This window comes from Scyliorhinus canicula, chromosome 3, assembly GCF_902713615.1.
Source record: "Scyliorhinus canicula chromosome 3, sScyCan1.1, whole genome shotgun sequence".
NCBI classification, from domain to species: Eukaryota; Metazoa; Chordata; class Chondrichthyes; order Carcharhiniformes; family Scyliorhinidae; genus Scyliorhinus; species Scyliorhinus canicula.
The window spans coordinates 191,167,043-191,189,662 of NC_052148.1; the positions used below are offsets into that span (position 1 = coordinate 191,167,043).

Here is a 22,620-nt window from a genome sequence, read left to right on the forward strand (position 1 = left end):
ATACTACTCTCTCCGAAGGGTCTTGGTCCCCGACCTGCACTCAGGTTGGGGGTTTTATACTGTGAGGTCTGCTCTTGCGAAAGGGAAAGCCCCGTCCTGTTACCGGGGAAGTTCATATTCTGCGACAGTCACTGGAAACCGAATGGAACATGTTTAACAATAAAACGGCACTAGGATTAGATGTGGTGCCTCAGTGGGGAACAAGCGGTCGAGCCACATACAGCCCCGTTTTGTGTCCTGAGGAGGTCCACTTGCTGGAACTCCTCGGTGTAGCAAGAGATTGGGCACCATTTAAAAATGGTGCTCTGATCTCTGGAACCCCCAAAGCGATCCTCAAGCCCCCCAAGCCCAACACAGGTCCCCGGGCCATCCTGGTCCCCACCACACCCCTGGAACACCCGTGCAGGGCATCCATGGTCCAACTGTCACCACGCAAAAAATGCCAGCTTGCCACTTTACAGTGCCCCTTGCAAACTGCAGTGCTACCTGGGCACCTTGGCACTGCCAGGCTAGCACCCAGTCGGCACTTACGCGTGCCAGGCTGGCACTGCCAGGGTGCCCAAGTGGCATCAGCAATGCCAGGGTGCCACCCTGTCCAGTGGCATGCACCTGGGCGCCTCCGATCCCTTGAGAGACCGCCATGAGTGCTGTCCCGCCTGGTCCCCGTTTGTGGAGATCGGTACTGAACGCGCCGCTCGCCCGAGGTCTCTGAGGTGAAGGGGATAGATCCCAATGCCTCGGGTACATCGGGCATCTGTGTATTAAAGTGAGACTGGCAGCAGGGTAGCAGGGGCAGCAGGGTAGCATGGTGGTTAGCATAAATGCTTCACAGCTCCAGGGTCCCAGGTTCGATTCCCGGCTGGGTCACTGTCTGTGTGGAGTCTGCACGTCCTCCCCCTGTGTGCGTGGGTTTCCTCCGGGTGCTCCGGTTTCCTCCCACAGTCCAAAGATGTGCGGGTTAGGTGGATTGGCCATGCTATATTGCCCGTAGTGTCCTAAAAAAAAGTAAGGTTAATGGGGGGGGGTTGTTGGGTTACGGGTATAGGGTGGATACGTAGGTTTGAGTAGGGTGATCATGGCTCGGCACAACATTGAGGGCCGAAGGGCCTGTTCTGTGCTGTACTGTTCTATGTACTGTTCTATGTTCTAATATGCAGATTTGTTCTGACAATTTTGTATTCATGTTGCTACTGTCCCTTTTATTTAATGAGCAATAACGCTTCTAATATGTCTTGTGAGACTTGGCTCAATACCTCCAAGACCATTCTGTGATATGGCTTTTGAGGCTCCAAGGCTGCTTTTCACCCTGGGGCCTAATTCAGTGTCGGCGGTGGCCCCCACTCCCAATGATGCCACAGGTACTGAAGAGCTGCCGGCCTCTGATTGACTGGCAGGGTCCAAGAATCTCAATGATAACCAGGCAGGTACTCGACTGATGTTTAATCATGTCAGGGCAGCAGGATAGTCGCCAGCTCTGCAGCCAGTGGTCAGGTCCTTCGCTGCAACCATTACATCCAGCTCTTTGAATCAAATGTATTTTGCGTTTATTTAGTTACAGAAATCAAAATTACATTGTTTAGCAACAATTCAATTTTTAAAAATGGTTTATTTTAAAGGCACTACTAAATGTTCTTTAAAGGGAGAGTAGATGATTTGTATAGAATAGAATTGAAGCTTGGAATTCCTACAGTGTAGAAGTTGGCCATTCAGCCCATTGAGTCTGCACCGGCCCTCTGAAAGAGCACCGTACCTAGACCCCTCCCCGCCCTATCCCCTTAACCTCACCTACCCTACATGGGCGCGATTCTCCGCTCCCCATGCCGGGTGGGAGAATCACGGGAGGGCCGCACTGGCACCCCCCGCGATTTAGCATGACCAATCCATCTAACCTGCTCATCTTTGGACTGTGGGAGGAAACCGGAGCACCCGGAGGAAATCCAGGCAGACAAGTGGAAAACGTGCAAACTTCACAGACGCTCAATGAACTATGAACTCAACTCTCTATCAACCCAAAGCATAAAGCATGTTAATTCTGAAAATGCCATAGTCCAGGCATTGTCAAACTCAGGGGCGCGACCTGCAGGTGGGTAGCAGGCGGGTGTCGGGAGGGTTGAGCAGCCGTCCGTCACGGCGCTCCCGATCGCGCAAATGTGCGGACAACAGCCGCAGCAGCCGGCTGTTAATAACGGCGGCTGCAAGCGGCCTTCAAAATGGCCGCGAGCAATAAAAAAAAAGGGGCCGCTCTGCGCATTGCGTGCCAGATCATCGGCGTGTATGTGCAAAACTATGCGCATGCACGCCAATGATCGGGCATGCATGCGCAGTGCAGCCGCTTTTTTTTTTAAACGGTCGCAGCTTTTTGTTTTACAAGTTTGGGGTTTTTTCATTTATTTATTTATTTCATTTTTTTTTACAAGTTCGGGGGGGGTTCTATTTGATAAAATTTTACAGGAAAAATAATGCAGAACTTTGGACAGATGGAGGCTCCATACTTTCCGACACCGGAAGGCTTCACCTTCGTCCAACAGGTTCCATTGGGGAGCGTGTACGAGGGCCAAAGGGACCCAAAACCATTTCCTCCATTTTTATCAGCAGCCAACAAGTTAAGTGAAAATGGTGGGTCGCGCAGGTCGGCAGGCGTGGGTCGCGAAGGTCGGCAGGCACGGGTCCCGAAGGTCGGCAGGCGTGGGTCGCAAAGGTCGGCTGGGTTGGGTCCCTAAGGTTGGCCGGTTGGTAAAAATGGGTCTCCAGAAAAAAAGTTTGAAGAATACTGCCACAGTCCATCAATCTCCACTCCCTCCAGAATAATATCTAAAATAAAGTCTGACGTCTAACTTATGTTTCTAAAATTGTGGCAAAGAAAGTGCAATAAATAGTCATGTCAATTATGGATATAGGGGTAATAAACTCAAACAAAGGGACCAGTGACTAAACATTTTTCTTTGTACTGGAACTGGTGCCTGAATGTCGTCTATTTTCTTCAAGTGATGAAAGAAGATAAAACCGAAACACTGTTATCTCCTGTCCAAATTAACAACGAACCTTTTCCACAAAGATAGCAATAAGTCCATTACCTTGAAGAAATCTCATATTTGAAGGAGTGCAGCAACTCAAGTAAGGTGCAGCAGTTTCCTCAACCTGCTCCAAACATTGTGCTTTTGTATTCTGTCTACAGCAAAGCCTTGTCACAAGCAGACAAGGGAGGCTTTTTAGCTAAAGACAGTCCACTTTCATCATACCCATCATTTACAGATTCTTTTCACCCCACCATACAATTTTCTTATATATTAGGGTGGCCCTATATCAGGCTTGTGTCAGCTCCAAGCATTAGTAATGACAGGGCTGTGCCTCTGGCTTTGATCACCATTCAACTTTCTTTGAAAACACTAACTTCACAAGACTTGAAAGGTAATTGTTTTCTTGAGCTCAATGTAACACCATTGATTGAATTCGTAAAGTCAGCCAATTATTATTTGGGGAATTGAAATGGACCATTTCTTCATCATTGGTTATCTGATTTCTGTACCATCTTTCCAAAACTCCTGCCATTTTTAAAGATGATTTCTTCCCAATAATTATATTATCTTCCCTCTCCTTTCTCACACCCCAATGCTACTCTTATTTTCTCATTAAAGGTGACAGACACGCAACCTGGACCTGAGCTTTTACCAGTCCCATTCTGTAACATTGCTTTTCGCGGCACGGTAGCACAGTTGTTGTCACTGTTGACTCACAGTGCCAGGGTCCCGGGTTCAATTCCGACTTGGGTCACTGTCTGTGCGGAGTCTGCATGTTCTCCCCGTGCCTGCGTGGGTTTCCTCCGGGTGCTCCGGTTTTCTCCCACAAGTCCCACAAGACGTGCTGTTAGGTGAATTGAGCATTCTGGAATCTCCCTCAGTGTACCCGAACAGGCGCCGGATTATGGCGACTAGGGGCTTTTCACAGTAACTTCATTGCAGTGTTAATGTAAGCCTACTTGTGACACTAATAGAGATTATTATTATCAAAGAGTTTGAAAAAATTAGCTGCCTTTAAAGAGGAGATAGTTTGGGTACATCCAAGGTATATTCACACAAGGCAGAGAGGTAAGGCAGAGAGGTAAGGCAACCCAAGGCAACCTGGGTTCCCCAGTTTGTGTGTTTCTCAGCGGCAGGCCATTGACTGGTGATGGGATTCTGTCTTCCCGCTGCTTGACAATGGGATTTCCCATTGAAGCCACCCCATGCCCCAGGAAATCCAGGGTCAGGGGTGCGCTGCTGGCGGGAAAAGTAAATTGCAATGGTCGGAGAATTCCAGCCCAGATCTTGAATGGTGCAAATGATAGTGAGTAAGGTGGAGCAGAAAAAGGGATATGACAGATGTCATATTGATAATGGAAGTGAAAATCAGGCTAAATATAGGAAAGTCAGAATGAATTAACAAAGATAGTAAGAGGTGCAAGATCGAGCATGAATAAGGGACTGGCGGCTAACATAAAAATAAATTCAGAAGTCTTCTATGGCATATAAATAGAAAAAATGAAGTAGAAAGAAAGCTTGGGCCAATTTGGTACCATAAAGGAGATCTGCAATTGGAGGCAAAAAGCATGACTCAGGCATTAAATTAATATTTTGCATCTATCTTTTGATGCTGCTGAAGCCACAGTGAAAGAGGATGTAGTTGAGCTACTCAACAGACTGAAAATTGATAAAGAGGAGGTACTAGAAAGGGTGATTGTATTTGAAGTATATAATTCATCAGGACCAGATGATGTATCCAAGGATGGTGGGGAAACTAATTGAGGAAATTGCAGAGTTACTGTCCCTAATCTTCCAATCCTCCTTGGATATGAACATGGTGCTAAAGTGGAACTGTAAATGTTATACCCTTGTTCAAAAAACGGTGTAAGGATAAATCCAACCGCTACAGATCTGTCAGTTTAACCTGGGTGGTGATAAACTTTTTAGAAATGATCATCTTGGACAAAATTTACAGTCATTTGGACAAGTACAGATCAATTAAGGAAAGGCAGCGCAGATTTAAAAAAAAAGGAAATGGTGTTTAATTAACTTTATTGAGTTTTAGACGAGGTAACAGAAAGGGTTGAAGAGGGTAAGACAGGTGATGTGGTGCATACTGACTTCCAAAAGGCGTTTGATAGAATGCTTGTCAACAAAGTTGAAACAGTAGGGCGGCATGGTGGCACAGTGGTTAGCACTGCTGCCTCACAGCTCCAGGGTCCCAGGTTCAATTCCGGCCTTGGGTGACTGTCTGGAGTTTGCACTTTCTCCCCGTGTGTGCGTGGGATTCCTCCGGGTGCTCCGGTTTCCTCCACAGTCTAAAGATGTGCAGGTTAGGTGGATTGGCCATGATAAATTGCCCTTAGTGTCCAAAGGTTAGGTGGGTTGCTGGGTTACAGGGGTAGGGGAAACATAGGATGCTCTTTCCAAGGGCATGTGCAGACCCGGTGGATTTCCTGCACTGTAAATTCTATGATATAATTCTATGGAAGAAAAGGACAGTGGTAGTGGGATTGGCTAAATGACAGGAAACACAGAGCACTGATAAACAGATGTTCGACAGACTGCAGGAGGGTATTAGCCAGGGGTCATTACTTGCACTTAAACTTGAGTAGATAGGGAACAATTTCAAATTTGCAGGTGACAAAAAATTGAAAGTAATGTGAACTGTGAGGATGATAGTGATAGATTTTAAGAGGACACAGACATGCTAATGAAATTGGTGGGAAGGTGGCAGCCAAAATTCAATTTTGAAAAAAGTGAAATGATATTTTAAAAGGAAGAATGAGGGTAGGGAATATGAATCAAAAGGTGTAATGCTGAAGGGGTACAGGAACCGACGGACCTGGGGACATACGTGCACAAATTGCCAAACGTGGCAAGGCAAGTTTAGAAAGTGGTTAAAAAAACATGTGAGATCTGTAAATAGAGACATGGGATGTGATCTTCCAGCCACGGTACGCGGTAAAGCAGCTTGCTGCGGCGCAGTATGGCCGTTGAAAGCTGGGAGACTCCGCTCCCGAGATCTACCCAGCTCGCAACACCTTGCGAGATTCAACTTAATCTCGGGAGAAGTTGCAAGGCGAATCCCGTTCACTTTTGAGCCAATCTGCATATCTGAGCAAGGCAATTAGCCTCACTCTAATGTGCAGGTTCCCGCGTACCTGAGGCTTTGGCATTCAATCCCTTCGCCTTGGGGACCTCGGGCGAGCGCCGTTTGGTACTAGTCCCCACAAATGTGGACCAGATGGAACGGCACTTGTGGGGGTCTCCAAGGGGGTCAGAAGCCCCCAGCTGCATTCCCTTTGGGCAGAGTGGTGCCCTGACACTGCTGGTGCCACTTTATTACCCTGGCAGTGCCGCCTGGGTGCTGGCCTGGCACTACTAATATGCCAAGCTGGCATTTTTTTGCATGTGTGCGATTGGGTTGGGATTGCCCAGTGTTGGGGTTGGGGGGGGGGGGGGGGGCGGGGGGAGGGAACCTGTCCATATTGCATTCAGGCTGGGGGGAGGTTGGGGATTTTTTGGGGGCCCTGGAGATCAGGATGCTACAACGGGGAGTTCCGTGAAGCGGAGCTCCCCATTGTAAAAAACGGGGTTATGTGTGGCCTCGGCCACATATTCCTCACTCAGACCCCTTATTCAACAAGAGTCACGTTGAATACCTATGTGTTTCCCGGCACTGCGAGCGCTGGGAAACACGCGGCTAATCATGCTCACTCAGGAGTATCTCGCCAATTAAGTACAAATGAACATTTACAAAACACTGGTTTGGCCTCAACTGGAGTATTGTGTCTGAGAACGGTTCCAGGGATGAAGGATGTTGCTAAAAAACCTGGGGTGGGATTCTCTGATCCTGAGGCTAAGTGTTGATGCTGTTGGAAACGCTGTCGCGTTTCCCGACGGCGTCAACACAGCCAGTCAACACAACACAGCCAACTGGCCCCTACATGGCGCAGGAGTACAGGGGCCGGCGCGGAATAAAGGAGGCCGGGACACAGAGAGGCTGGCCCGCCGATTGGTGGGTCCCGATCGCAGGGCCAGACCACATCGGAGGCCCGCTCAGGGTTGGACCCCCGCCCCCCAGGCCACCTTCAATGCCGAGATCCCACCAGCTCAGAGCAGGTTAGAACGGCACCGGCGGGACTTGTTTTTTATTTACGGCCACTCGGCCCATCCGGGCTGGAGAATCGCGGGGGGGTGGGGCGCGTAGAGCGGCAACCAACCGGCGCTGTGCCAACCACTCGGCCCCAATGGCGCAGATTCTCCACTCTCCGGAGAATCGGCGGACCGGCGTAGGGGCGGCGTGGCGTGATTCACACCGGTCCCAGCGATTCTCCAGCCTAACCCCGAGGTGAGAGAATCCCGCTCCTGGGCTCCCAGCCAAGCCTAATTATGCCTGTATGGGTGGGGAGGGCATAGAATAGGACAGAGCTTTATTGTCCACACAAAAGTGGAAATATGTCTTTGGCTTCACCTTCAATATATGTAATCATGCAAGCATTAGTTAAAAACAGTAAATATTTCATGTATACCTACATCACACATTAGTGCATATATATCACGCATCCATCCCATGCAAACATATCACATTGCACTCTGCCATTAAAACAATTACTGCAGTTAAAATAAATTTAAAAAACAGCATGTTAAATTTACATTATGTTATTTTGTAACCTTATGGCGCTGGGAACAAAGGACTTCTTGAACAGATTTCTCCGAGCAATAGGCCTTTCAAATTGAAGATATAAGGAGTGAGAGGGATCACCAATGGTGGCCCGAGCTTTGTGCTTAACTGCTGTGTTAAATAAATTATCAAGCTGAGTCTGCTGTCTACCAATGATTTTACCTGCAGTGTTTGCAATTCTGTCCAGCTTACTTTTGCATTTCACACTCAGGTTACCATATCCGACTGCCATGCTGAATGTTAAAATACATCTTCCGGACTTTTGTATACTTTCTCTCAAACATCTTGACTCGCTCATCTTTCAGTTTTTAAATATACAGTCGATATCCTCTGTGAAGCTCAGCTTCTGACCTAGATATTTTCTCAGATACTTGAAGCACCCTACAACCTCTACCTGTTGATCATTTAAAAATTTTTTTTAGAGTATCCTATTCATTTTTTATAATTAAGAGGCAATTTAGCGTGGCCAATCCACCTACCCGGCACATCTTTTGGGTTGTGGGGGCGAAACCCACGCAAACACAAGAGAATGGGAAACTCAACACGGGCAGTGACCCAGAGCCGGAATTGAACTTGGGACCTCGGTGCCGTGAGGCGCAATGCTAACCACTGCGCCACCGTATAAAAGAAAATTACTGCGGATGCTGGAATCTGAAGTGAAAGAGAAAATGCTGGAAAATCTCAGCAAGTCTGGCAGCATCTGTAGGGAGAGAAAAGAGCTAACATTTGGTGTCCGATGATTCTTTGTCATCGGATTCGAACAGTTAGCTCTTTTCTCTCCCTACAGATGCTGCCAGACTTGCTGAGATTTTCCAGCATTTTCTCTTTTGTTCCACTGTGCCACCGTGCTGCCCTACCTGTTGATCATTAAGATACTGGGGTTCACACATATGCAGGCCATTGCTATATAAAGTCGCTCTTTGGATTTATCAACATTGATCTGCAGAGCAGTAAAGTGGCACCACTTGCGGAGCTGTTTAGCACAGGGCTAAATCGCTGGCTTTGAAAGGAGGCCAAGCAGGCCAGCAGCACGGCTCGATTCCCGTAACAGCCTTCCCGAACAGGCGCCGGAATGTGGCGACTAGGGGCTTTTCACAGTAACTTCATTTGAAGCCTACTTGTGACAATAAGCGATTTTCATTTTTCATTCATTTTTTCAGAAGGGTGGCAGAATATTCAAAGCAATTTCCTTCAGTTGTCATTTTATCTTTTGAAAATAATCCCTCCTGAGCCATATCATCTACTTAAATAAAGAAGTACTATTATTCCCTTGATTCTCATCCCATTGGTGTGTATGGAATATTACAGAGGTAACAGTACACAGCCATCAGGATTACTTATGTTTAAAATAAGTTTAGCAGATAAAAAGCCAGACATTTGATTTTGATTTATTGTCACATGTACTGAAGTACAATCAAAAGTATTTTCCATTGAAGTACAATGAAAAGCAATGGCAGCTGGGTCATTGAATATATTCAAAGGTGAGTTAGGCACCTTTGCTGAGGGTGATCAGAAAGAAAATCACTGATTAAATTGATTAGGCCCCTATTCACATCAAAGTAAACAACCTTTGTAACAGGAAAGGAATTTGCATTGTATTGAATGCTTAATTAAAATCAATAAATAAGACTCTGACAAAAGATTTTGGCTGTTGGCGTTGATTAGTTATCAATTCCCCGATGTGCTTTTTAAGCAAATTGTAGAGGTTCAAGATAATCTGAAGCAGACGAGGTGAGGTGGTTACTAACAACTCTCTCCATAGATTTAGCCAATAAAGAAGTAAGAGGCACAGGTTTAAAATCATTAAATGATGACTTGGCATGGATGGTACGAGGGGCCATGGGGGTGGGTGGAATGCATGGGTTGGCCTGGAAGCGACATTAGGACACAATTTGATATTACCTTTCAAAATGTTCCCGAATCCAGACAATGGGGGTGAGATTCTCTCAGCCCACGCCGGGCTGGGCAATCGCTGGGCCGGGTGAAAATCGCGTGATTCTGCCTTGCCGCCTGTCCGCCGATTCTCCAGAAAGCGGAGAGATGGCGCCTTGGCGCCGGTGCGGAGGAGGAAGACACCGCACATGCGCGCATTTGCGCTGGTCGCAGTGGGCATGCACGCATTCACACCGGTCGCAGCGCGCATGCGCAGACTCACAGCGCCCATTTGACGCCGATATCGGCAGCTGGAGCAGCGTGGGTCCATCCAGTGCCGTGCTGTCCTACTGAGGGGCTTGGAATTGCTGCTTCTGGGGGCTTATTGATGCCGTCGTGAAACACAACTGCGTTTATGACGGCGTCAACACTTAGCCTCAGGATCAGAGAATCCCGCCCTGGTTTCCCGCCCTTCTGTGGGTCCATGAACTATGAGTCATGGAGAAGCTGACCCAACCCCACAAGACACTCGGGGGCTAGCAGGGGAATGCTAAAAGAGGCCGTTCTTTAATATGTAGTGTTCTAGTTCCAAATAGACATAGGAATATATGAACTAGAAGCAGGAGCAGGCTATTTGACTCCTTAAGCCTGCTCCACCATTCAACAACATCATGGCTCATTCAAATGCTCCACTTTGCTGCCTGTCCTACCCAGAATCCTTAACTCCCTTGTGGACCAAAAATCTGTCTAACTCACCTTTGAATATATTCAATGACCCAGCTTCCATTCCTTTCTGGAGTGGAGAATTCCAAAGATTAATGACCCACTGAGAGAAGAAATTCCATCTTATCTCAGTCTTAGCTGGGTTGCTCTTTATTATGAAACAATGCTTCTAGTTCTAGACGCCTCCATGAAGAAAATATCCTCTCAGCAACTACCCTCTCAAGCTCCATCAGGTTTCGATGAGATCATCTCTTATTCTTTTAATTTCCAATGACTATAGGCCAAACCTGGCCCAGGAATCAACCCAGTGAGCGTTCTTTGAACTACTCTTATTCTTAAATAGGGAGACCAAAACACCATGTACTTCTCTTGGTGTGGTCTCACCAATGTCCTGTACAGGTGTGGTAAGACCTTCTATTTTTATACTCTACTCCCCTGCCCATCCATTTGTCTTCCTAATTACCTGCTGTATCTGCATGCTAAGCTTTGGTGATTCATGCACGAGGACACCCAGATCTCTCTGTACCATAACATTCTTCATTTAAAATATTTTGCTTTTCTATCCTTCCCAGCACAGTGGATACCCTCAAATTATCCCAAATTATGCTCCCCCTGAAATACCCATTCAATTAGCCTATCCATATTTCTTTGTGTCCCCTTCACAACTTGCTTTCCCACCTATCTTTGTCAATAAACACTGTGCCTTCATTCAAGTCATCAATTTGGATTGTAAATAGTTTCCCACCCTATAGATATTGGGCTGAAATTTTCACTTGGGTTTTCCTGATTGTCTGTGGTAACATCGACAGACACCTCAGAGGTGGTAGAACTGGACTTCGGAAGGGAACAATTATTCTCACATACAGAACTGGTGATAAACTATGTTTCATTCTCTAAACAGGCCTTGAATATCTCACATGGTTCCATTCTACCAACCAAAATAAAATCTAACAAATCATCAATTGCATTCTTCAGAATCACCAGAGCTCCTCATATTGTTCCATGGTGCTTACCTGGGCTGTGGTTTGATTCAGTCTCGCAGTTATTTTGCTTAGCATTGAGCTCTGGAGTTTTATCATTATCGATCTTGTCTTCATTCATCTTAACATAATTGTTGTCTTCTTTGTCTGGAAACACAGAAAACTTTGAATGAAAATTGAGATAAGCGTGAAAATCTCTGACCTCTCTCGCTTTTGGGATTCTCCGGTCCCGCTGAATGTGAATGGGGTTTTGACAGCAGGGCAGCAACAGACGAGATTGGAGAATCCTGCCCAAGAACTTGGAGTTTCTGTTTCTGTGCAGTCTGCAGTTTCTTGTATGTCAGCTGTACGGTTAGAAATGATTGAGACGGACTTCCGGTGGCGGCCATGGAGGTGTAGGTCGCGCATTCGGCAGCTCCTGTCTGGAATGGACTCTCGGACTTTTCTTCAGGAGTTTTCACGGACTTTTTGGGGCAGATTGGTGAAGCGAACACTGCCAAAAGGATTCCCTCTCTGTTGTATGGATAGGTGGACCAGGAGTGGCCAGGTGAAGCGTTTAAGTCCCAACAGACAGAAGCGTGTGGAGCGGGCATCAAAGCATGGCATGGTGGCCGGTATAGACCATGGTGCATGGGTGCAGTGGGCACAGGCGCAACAGGAGTTCCTTAGGGACTGCTTTGCTGATCTTAAAAAGGACATGCTGGCCCCGATGAAGGCATCAATAGACCAAATGATCGCAACTCAGGCGACACAAGGGAAAGCGATTAAGGAGATGGAGAAAAAGCTATCCGACCATGAAGACTAGTTGGTCGTATTGGCCCTTAAGATGGAGGCGCAGGATGACCTGGTGAAGGCAAATGAACCGCCGAGGGCCATAGTGGTGAGATTTCATCGCTTCTCAGACAAGGAACTTGTCTTGCAGTGGGCAAAAAAAGAACGGAGCAGCAGGTGGGAGAACAGCGTGATACGCATCTACCAGAACCTGGGTGCGGAGCTGGCCAAGAGGCGTGCTGGATTCAACTGGGTGAAGGCTATCGGGTTGGGGGTATGGAGTGGGGCTGGTATTTGGGAGCTGCGTCAGAAGGGTGTGGTGGGGCAGTGCGAAAGCGCGGGCTTTCCTCTGGTTTCCCGCGTTGCGGGGCTGGGGGGTGGAGACGATGACGGGGGGAGGCGGGGCCTTAACTGGTTCTTCCCCGCGCTGGAGCAGTGCCTGGAGGAGGGACAGGATGGGGGATGATCCCACTTTGGGAGGGGTCAGGTTTTTGGTGGGAGTTTCCGGGGTCAGCAGAAGTTAGCTGAGCCACGGAAGTACAATGGAGGACGGTTCGCGGCTAGGAGGGTTCCTAGCCTGGTTGGGGGGGGGGGGGGGGGGGGGGGGGGGGGAGAGGGGGGAAAGGGAAATACCAGGTTGCTGCTGGCAGGGTCAGAAAGGAGCTGGTGTGGGCCGGGGGGACAGAGGTGAGGTGTTGTTGCCGTGGGGACTGGGTCGGGCGGGGGGTGCTGGCCTGGGGCGGGCAGTCGACAAACTATGGCTAGTCGACGGGGGAGGGGGGGGCGGGACGCCCTCTGATCTGGTTGGTCACCTGGAATGCGAGAGGATTGAATGGGCCGGTGAAGCGGTCAAGGGTACTTGCTCATCTGAGTGGGCTAAAGGCAGATGTGGCAATGCTTCAGGAGACCCACCTGAAGGTAGCGGACCAGGTCCGTCTGAGGAAGGGGTGGGTGGGGCAGGTTTTCCACTCTGGGTTGGATGTGAAGAACCGGGGAGTGGCGATTCTGGTGGGGAAAAATGTGTCGTTTGAGGCATCTGAGGTGGTGGCGGATAAGGGGGGTAGGTATGTTATGGTTATGGGCAGGCTTCAGGGAGAGAAGGTGGTACTTCCTAGTGTGTATGCCCCAAATTGGGACAATGCGGGCTTTATGAGGCGTATGCTGGGACGGGTCCCGGATCTAGAGGCGGGAGGTCTGATTATGGGGGGGACTTCAATACGGTGTTGGATCCTCCACTGGATCGGTCCAGTTCCAGGACGGGTAGGAGGCCGGCGGCGGCCAAGGTACTGAGAGGGTTTATGGACCAGATAGGAGGGGTGGATCCATGGAGGTTTGTGAGGCCGAGGGCACGGGAGTACTCTTTCTTCTCCCACGTACATAGGGTCTATTCTCGGATAGACTTCTTCGTGGTGAGTAGGGGACTGATTCCGAGAGTGGAGGAGGCCGAATATTCGGCCATTGCAATCTCCGACCACGCTCCGCATTGGATAGAGTTGGAGATGGGGGAGGTGCGGGACCAGCGCCCGTTGTGGCGGTTGGATGTGGGGTTGTTGGCGGAGGTGGTGTGTAGGAGGGTCCGGGCAAGTATTGAGGGGTACCTCGAGGTGAATAATACGGGGGAGGTCCAGGTGGGGATGGTCTGGGAAGCCCTGAAGGCAGTGATTCGTGGGGAGCTGATATCCATCCGGGCACACAGGGAGAGGAGCGAGAGGAGTGAGAGGGATAGACTGGTGGGAAAGATGCTGGAGGTGGACAGGAGGTATGCAGAGGCACCAGAGGAGGGACGGTTGGGGGAGAGGCGCAGCCTACAGGCTGAATTTGATTTGCTGACCACTAGAAAGGCGGAGGCACAGTGGAGGAAGGCACAAGGGGCAGTGTATGAACATGGTGAAAAGGCGAGTAGGATGCTGGCTCATCAGCTCCGTAAGCGGGATGCGGCTAAGGAAATTGCTGGAGTGAGAGACAAGAGTGGGAATGTGGTGCGGAAGGGGGTAGAGGTGAATGAGGTCTTCAAGGACTTTTACGGGGAACTGTACCGGTCGGAGCCAACGGGAGAGAGGAGGGGAATGGAGAGGTTTCTCGACGGGCTTTCTTTCCCGAAGGTGCAGGAGGAGCAGGTGGAGGGGTTGGGGGCAGCGATTGAGCTGGAGGAGCTAGTTAAGGGGATCGGGCAGATGCAGTCAGGGAAGGCGCCGGGGCCGGATGGGTTCCCGGTGGAATGTTATAAAAAGTTTGTGGACCTAGTGGGCCCCTTGCTGGTGCGGACACTTAATGAGGAGTGGGAATGGGGGACTTTGCCCCCGATGATGTCGCGGGCGCTGATTTCGTTAATCTTAAAGAGGGACAAGGACCCCCAGCAGTGTGGTTCATACAGGCCCATATCTCTCCTCAATGTGGATGCCAAGGTGCTGGCAAAAATCCTGGCCACCAGGATAGAGGACTGTGTGCCAGGGGTTGTACACGAGGACCAGACAGGTTTTGTGAAGGGAAGGCAGCTGAACACGAATGTGCGGAGATTGTTGAATGTCATCATGATGCCGGCAATTGAGGGGGAGGCTGAGATAGTGGTGGCGCTGGATGCGGAGAAGGCCTTCGATAAAGTGGAGTGGGGGTACCTATGGGAGGTGTTGGGAAGGTTTGGATTTGGTGAAGGGTTCATTAGATGGGTAAGGCTGCTATATGAGGCCCCGATGGCGTGTGTGGCCATGAATGGGAGGAGGTTGGAGTACTTCTGGCTTTACCGAGGGACCAGGCAGGGTTGTCCCCTGTCCCCCTTGTTGTTTGCATTGGCAATCGAGCCGTTGGCGATGGCGTTGAGGGATTCAGGGAGGTGGAGAGGTTTGGTGCGAGGTGGGGAGGAACATAGGATGTCGTTGTATGCCGATGACCTGTTACTGTATGTGGCGGACCCGGTAGGAGGGATGCCAGGGGTGATGGAGCTGCTAGCTGAGTTTGGGACCTTTTCAGGCTATAAACTAAATTTAGGCAAGAGTGAGGTGTTTGTGGTGCACCCTGGAGACCAGGAGGAAGGCATTGGTAGGCACCCGCTTAGGAGGGCAGGGGAGAGTTTTAGGTACCTGGGGGTGCAGGTGGCCAGGGACTGGGGGACTCTTCACAAGCATAATTTCACCAGGCTTGTGGATCAGATGGAGGAGGAGTTCAAGAGGTGGGACATGCTGCCATTGTCGTTGGCGGGGAGGGTGCAGTCCGTCAAAATGACGGTGCTTCCGAGGTTCTTGTTCCTCTTTCAGTGCCTGCCCATCTTCATCCCCAGGGCCTTCTTTAGGAGGGTGACTAGCAGTATTTTGAGCTTTGTGTGGGCACATGGGACTCCAAGAGTGAAGAGGGTTTTCCTGGAGCGAGGGAGGGATAGAGGCGGGCTGGCGCTGCCCAACCTTCTGGGGTACTATTGGGCGGCCAATGTGTCAATGGTGCGTAAATGGGTGATGGGGGGGGGAGGCGTGGAAAAGAATGGAGATGGCGTCATGTAGAGGTACGAGCCTGGGTGCCTTGGCAACGGCGCCATTGCCGCTCTGTCCTAAGAGGTATACCACGAGTTCGGTGGTGGCGGCGACCCTAAGAATCTGGGGACAGTGGAGACGGCATAGGGGGGAAACAGGGGGCTCGATGGAGGCTCCATTGGGTGGAAATCATTGGTTCATCCCGGGGAACAGGGATGGGGGATTTAGGGGATGGCAAAGGGTGGGCATCAGTAAATTGAGGGACCTGTTTATTGGCGGGAGGTTTGCGGGCCTGGGGGAACTGGAAGATAAATTTGGGCTCCCCCAAGGGAACATGTTCAGATACTTGCAGGTAAAAGCGTTTGCTAGGCGACAGGTAGAGGAGTTCCCTTTGCTGCCCTCGTGGGGGGGCAATGGACAGAGTGCTTTCGGGGGTGTGGGTCGGAGAGGGGAAGGTGTCTGACATTTATAAGGTAATGCAGGAGGTGGAGGAGTCGTCAGTGGAGGAGCTGAAGGCTAAATGGAAGAGGGAACTTGGGGAGCAGACAGAGGGCGGGACTTGGGCGGATGCCTTGGAGAGAGTAAACTCTTCCTCTTCATGTGCGAGGCTTAGTCTCATCCAATTCAAGGTGCTGCACCGGGCCCACATGTCTGGGACTAGGATGAGTAGGTTCTTTGAGGGTGAGGACAGGTGCACCAGGTGTTCGGGGAGTCCAGCGAATCATGCCTATATGTTCTGGGCATGCCCAGCGCTGGAAGAATTCTGGAAGGGGGTGGCGGGGACGGTGTCGAGGGTGGTTGGATCCAGGGTCAAACCAGGGTGGAGACTCGCGATTTTTGGAGTTGCGGTGGAGCCGGGAGTGCAGGAGGCGAAAGAGGCCGGTGTCCTGGCCTTTGCGTCCCTAGTAGCCCAGTGGAGGATCTTGCTGCAGTGGAAGGATGCGAGGCCCCCAAGTGTGGAGACCTGGATCAGCGACATGGCGGGATTTATAAAGTTGGAAAGGGTCAAATTTGCCCTGAGAGGATCAATACAAGGGTTCTATAAACGGTGGCAGCCTTTTCTGGACTTCCTGGCTCAAAGATAGGTATCTTGGTCAATAGCAGCAGCAACCCAGGGCGGGGGGGTTCCTTATTATAGTTTCTATTTTTTTTTTGTTTTTTCTCTATAGTTATGTAACTTAACATTGTGTTAATTTAAGTTGTTGTTAATATGTTGTGTTGTTCATTGAGAAGGGGCGAATGTTTATGACTGATATCATTATTGTTATTGTTGGTATTTTATTATGGTTCGATGTTGTTGTATAAATACAAAATTTTTCAATAAAATTATTTTTTTTAAAAACTGGGTGAAGCAGGGGCAGCACGGTAGCATAGTGGTTAGCATAAATGCTTCACAGCTCCAGGGTCCCAGGTTCGATTCTCGGCTGGGTCACTGTCTGTGCGGAGTCTGCACGTCCTCCCCCTGTGTGCGTGGGTTTTCTCCGGGTGCTCCGGTTTCCTCCCACAGTCCAAAGATGTGCGGGTTAGGTGGATTGGCCATGCTAAATTGCCCGTAGTGTCCTAAAAAGTAAGGTTAAGGGGGGGGGTTGTTGGGTTACAGGTATAGGGTGGATACGTGGGTTTGAGCAGGGTGATCATTGCTCGGCACAACATCGAGGGCCGAAGGGCCTGTTCTGTGCTGTACTGTTCTATGTTCTATGAAGGCGACCCTCTTCAGCGAGGGTGTGAAATTTGGGATGCTACACCCAGTGAGGCTATGGGTCACGTACAAGGATCGGCATCACTATTTTGAGATGCCGGACGAGGCATGGTCATTCGCCAAACAAGAAAAACTGGACTCGAATTACTTCCCAATTTGCGCTCCCAGAAGCAATGTAAATGGGTTGCAATTCTCCTCCAGTGGGAGAACATAGCCTCACAAACGGAGACTCTTGCCCTGAGGAAAATTGAATCGGGAACGTTCCCTGGTCCCGTTGGGAAGCCATTCCGGAGACATTCAGCACATGTTAATGGGCCAGCATTTTGTCCATGTGAAACTAGGGCAATTCCACCTGACGTCGGCATTGGATTCGCTGGGGCCTGAATTGGCACCGGAGAGCTTGAGAAGCTGGAGCTGTATGTAAGCATTCCACTCCCCGCACACGCTCATTCCAGCCAGCAAGATGACCCCATACAGAGCTGCCCCGAGGTTTGCCGATGCGGAGCTAGAGACCATGCTGGCTGAGGTGGAGGAGAGGTGGGATACCCTCTTCCCCAGGGTGGGAACGAGGTTACCACCTGCTGATGTAAACCGGGCCTGGGTGGAGGTCGCAGAGCCAGTGAGCGTCATGAACCCCACCCCGAGAACCAAGCTGCAATGTCGCAAGAAGACTACCAATCCCCTTAGGGCAGTGCAGCTGCCACACCTGTGCCTCTGGCATCAACTCCCCATCAACGGCATCAATGGCGAGCGGCCGAAGGTGGGCACTACTTTTGTGGTCCGTGTCCGCAGGCTGAGTCCGCCATGGAGCTCGGCACGGCCGCAGCAGGCCACAGCCGCGCGCATGCGCGGCCACATAACCGATAATACTCAGGACCGTATCAGCAGCTAGAGCTGTGAGCTCTATTCCGCCTCCCTGCTAGCCCCGAGCAAAACCGTGAATTGGTGGCCATTTTGCACCAGATTTCCTGGTGTAAAAGACCACCGTTTTCACACCAACCTGGGGACTCAGTCTCCAAAACGGAGAATCCAGCCCCATATGTTTGTATGTCTGCCCTCAATACTGAACAGCAGCTGCAGTTTCAGAATGCAGGGTCATGTTTCTCTGCATATGAACTGTAAAGTGGGTCTTCCATTTAATTCCTGCCTGGCTGCTAATTTGATTATATTGGACACACCAGGAACTAAAATAAAATGAAAAAAAAGCCTACGCTTGGAATTTCTGCTGGTTCTTTCTCCAGTTGTCCACTGTAAATTGGTGAAAAATGAGAAAACCCCAGAGGAATAATATTAAATGATAGCTCGTGCCATTTCTCTGAGGTTTCTGTGACAGGGGCATGGGGAAACAGCCTAGAAGTTGGATTCAATATTAATCAAAATGACCTTCAACAGACTCGTAATACCTTTATAATACTACTTTAGAACTGTTAAATTCAGTGGATAAAAACAAATTACTGCGGATGCTGGAATCTGAAACGAAAGAGAAAATGCTGGAAAATCTCAGCAGGTCTGGCAGCATGTGTACGGAGAGTAAAGAGCTAACGTTTCGAGTCCGATGACTCTTTGTCAAAGCATCATACAACTCTTCCGTGTTAAATTCAGTAATATTAATATTAATGTTAATGTGGAAAACATCCCAAGGTGCCCACCGAAGCATAGTTGGACAAAATGGATGGAGAGCCAAAGATGGGGGTCTTCGGGAGTGACCAAATGTTAGTACCATGTACATTGTTGAGAATGATGTTTAACATGATTATACATTTAACATGATAGAAGACAGAGAGTGGTGGTGGACGGCAAATATTCAGCCTGGAGCCCAGTTACAAGTGGCGTACCGCAGGGATCAGTTCTGGGTCCTCTGGTGTTTGTGATTTTCATTAATGACTTGGATGAGGGAGTTGAAGGGTGGGTCAGTATATCTGCAGACGATACGAAGATTGGTGGAGCTGTGGATAGTGAGGAGGGCTGTTGTCGTCTGCAAAGAGACATAGATAGGATGCAGAGCTGGGCTGAGAAGTGGCAGATGGAGCATAACCCTGAAAAGTGTGAGGTTGTCCATTTTGGAAGGATAAATATGAATGTGGAATACAGGGTTAACGGTACAGTTCTTGGCAATGTAAAGGAGCAGAGAGATCTTGGGGTCTATGTTCATAGATCTTTGAAAGTTGCCACTCAATTGGATAGAGCTGGGAAGAAGGCCAATGGCGTGCGAGCGTTCATTAGCAGAGGGATTGAATTTAAGAGCCGTGAGGTGATGCTGCAGCTGTACAAAACCTTGGTCAGGCTACATTTAGAGTACTGTGTGCAGTTCTGGTCGCCTCATTTTAGGCAGGATGTGGAAGCTTCGGAAAAGGTGCAAAGGAGATTTACCAGAATGTTGCCTGGAATGGAGAGTAGGTCCTACGAGGAAAGGTTGAGGGTGCTAGGCCTTTTCTGATTAGAACGGGGAAGGATGAGGGGAGACTTGATTGAGGGTTATAAGATGTTTGAGGGGAATAGATAGAGTAGACAGTCAGAGACTTTTTCCTCGGGTGGAACAAACCATTACAAGGGGACATAAATTTAAGGTGAATAGAATTTACAGTGTAAAAGGAATTTACAGTGTAAAACATTTGGCCCATCGAGTCTGCACCGGCCATTAAAAAGAGCAACCCACTCAAGCCCACGTATCTACCCTATCCCCGCAACCCCCACTTAATCTTTTCTGGACACTAAGGGAAGTTCAGCATGGCCAATCCACCTAACCTGCACATCTTTGGACTGTGGGAGGAAACCGGAGCACCCAGAGGAAACCCACGCAGACACGGGGAGAACGTGCAGACACCGCACAGATAGTGACACAATCAGGAATGAACCAGGGACCCTAGAGCTGTGAAGCAATTGCACTAACCACTATGCTACCGTGCTGGTGAAAGATGAAAGAGCTGGTGAATGGTGGAAGATAAACGGGGGATGTCAGAGGTAGGTTCTTTACCCAGAGGGTAGTGGGGGCACGGAATGCACTGCCTGTGGAAGTAGTTGAGTCGGAAACATTGGAGACCTTCAAGCGGTTATTGGATAGGTACTTGGATTACGGTAGAATGAGGTGTAGATTAATTTGTTCTTAATCAAGGACATGAGTTCGGCACAACATCGTGGGCCGAAGGGCCTGTTCTGTGCTGTATTTTCTGTACCGCTTTCATATGTATTCGCCCTTGGTCAAGGCATGAATTTTGATTTGTGGAGGCACAAAATTACTAATTAAAATTAAATATACCTATTTACATAAAGAAGAATGGCAATAAGCTTTATCAAGGCAGGAATGAATAAGAACAAAGAACAAAGAAAATTACAGCACAGGAACAGGCCCTTCGGCCCTCCCAGCCTGCGCCAATCCAGATCCTTTATCTAAACCTGTCGCCTATTTTCCAAGGATCTACTTCCCTCTGTTCCCCGCCCATTCATATACCTGTCTAGATGCCTCTTAAATGATGCTATCGTTCCCGCCTCTACCACCTCCGCTGGCAAAGTGTTCCAGGCACCCACCACCCTCTGCGTAAAAAATCTCCCACGCACATCTCCCTTAAACTTTCCCCCTCTCACCTTGAAATCGTGACCCCTTGTAACTGACACCCCCACTCTTGGGAAACCCTTGTTGCTATCCACCCTGTCCATACCTCTCATGATTTTGTAGACCTCAATCAGGTCCCCCCTAAACCTCCGTCTTTCCAATGAAAACAATCCTAATCTACTCAAACTTTCTTCAGATAATGAAGTACATTTCTTGGAACAGATGGCATTTAATAAATTAACCCGTAGTTTCTATAAAGTAAGCCATTGTTTCCACCAGACTTGCCTGCTCCCTCATTGCCCACACCCTGACCCTCCCCCAAAAGCGCCCTGACTTAGCCCCAAAGTATTGGGAACAATGCCTTTGTAAAGCGATATATTTATTCATAATTGTCACTCAACCCTGTCATGTTTACTGTCCCCGGGTAGCTTGCTATCTGAAATGCAGCTATGACATTTAGCTGCTAAAATCTGGCCCATTCTTTTATGGTCACTTCACCTTTGTTTTTTTTTAAATAATTTTTATTGAAGAAATTTTTCAAAATACAAACATTTTAACCCCCCCTACATTTACATTTAAATTATAGCAAAACAAAGTCAGACCCCCCTACTTAACAAAAAAGGTCCCCCCCACCCCCTACTCGCGCGTCCCCCCCACCCCCCCCCCCCCCCCCCGCCGGCGGACCGGCAGTCAGACCCACTTATCATTTCTGGCAGTGTCCTCGGGCAGGCCTTGCCCGTGCCACCACCGCTACCGTACTTCCTTCGTCGTTGTCCCCCCTCCCCCCCCCCCCTCCCCCCCCTCCCCTCCCCTCCCGGGTTGCTGCTGTCACGGCCTCAGTTTCTATCTCTGATCTAAGAGGTCTAGGAAGGGTTGCCATCGCCTGAAAAACCCCTGCACCGACCCTCTCAGGGCGAATTTGATCCTTTCCAATTGGATGAAGTTTGCCATGTCGTTTAACCAGGTGTTAACACTCGGAGGCCTTTCGTCCCTCCACTGAATCAAGATCCTCCTCCGAGCCACCAAGGACGCAAAGGCTAGTATTCCAGCCTCCCTCGCCTCCTGTACCCCCGGTTCCACCCCAACCCCGAAGATCGCAAGTCCCCATCCTGGCTTGACCCTGGACCCCACCACTCTCGACACCGTCCCTGCCACCCCCTTCCAGAACTCCTCCAGTGCTGGACATGCCCAAAACATATGTGCATGATTCGCAGGGCTTCCCGAACATCTAATACACCTGTCTTCACCCCCGAAAAACCGACTCATCCTTGTCCCCGTCATGTGGGCTCTATGCAGTACCTTAAATTGAATGAGACTTAGTCTCGCACATGACGACGACAAGTTGACCCTCTCCAGGGCGTCTGCCCATGTCCCGTCCTCTATCTGTTCCCCCAGCTCTAACTCCCACTTATCTTTCAGCTCCACTACTGGTACCTCCTCCACCTCCTGCATAATCTTATAGATGTCCGAGATCTTCCCCTCCCCGACCCAGACCCCTGATAGCACCCTATCACTCACCCCCCTGTCGGGAAGCGCGGGGAACCCCTCTACCTGTCGTCTGGCAAATGCCTTCACTTGGAGGTACCTGAACGTGTTCCCCGGGGGGAGCCCAAATTTCTCCTCCAGCTCTCCCAAGCTCGCAAACCTCCCCTCTATAAACAAGTCCCTCAGTTGTCTAATACCCGCCCTCTGCCAGCTCTGGAATCCCCCTCCTGTATTTCCCGGCGCAAATCTGTGGTTCCCTCTTAGTGGTGCCCCTATCAGACCTCCCACTTCCCCCCTGTGTCGCCTCCACTGCCCCCAGATCTTGAGGGTGGCCGCCACCACCGGGCTCATGGTATACCTCGTGGGAGGGAGCGGCCATGGTGCCGTTACCAG

The 22,620-nt window shown here is 49.6% G+C and overlaps 1 protein-coding gene across 1 annotated transcript in view; it reads right to left on the reverse strand.

The window, feature by feature from the left end:
• Positions 1-22,620, reverse strand: part of LOC119963183 — a 269,346-nt gene that overhangs the window by 137,877 nt on the left and 108,849 nt on the right. Inside the window, exon 5 of the mRNA XM_038791915.1 lies at positions 11,295-11,408. Coding sequence (XP_038647843.1) covers positions 11,295-11,408 — 114 coding nt within the window. The remainder of the gene's footprint in view (positions 1-11,294; positions 11,409-22,620) is intronic.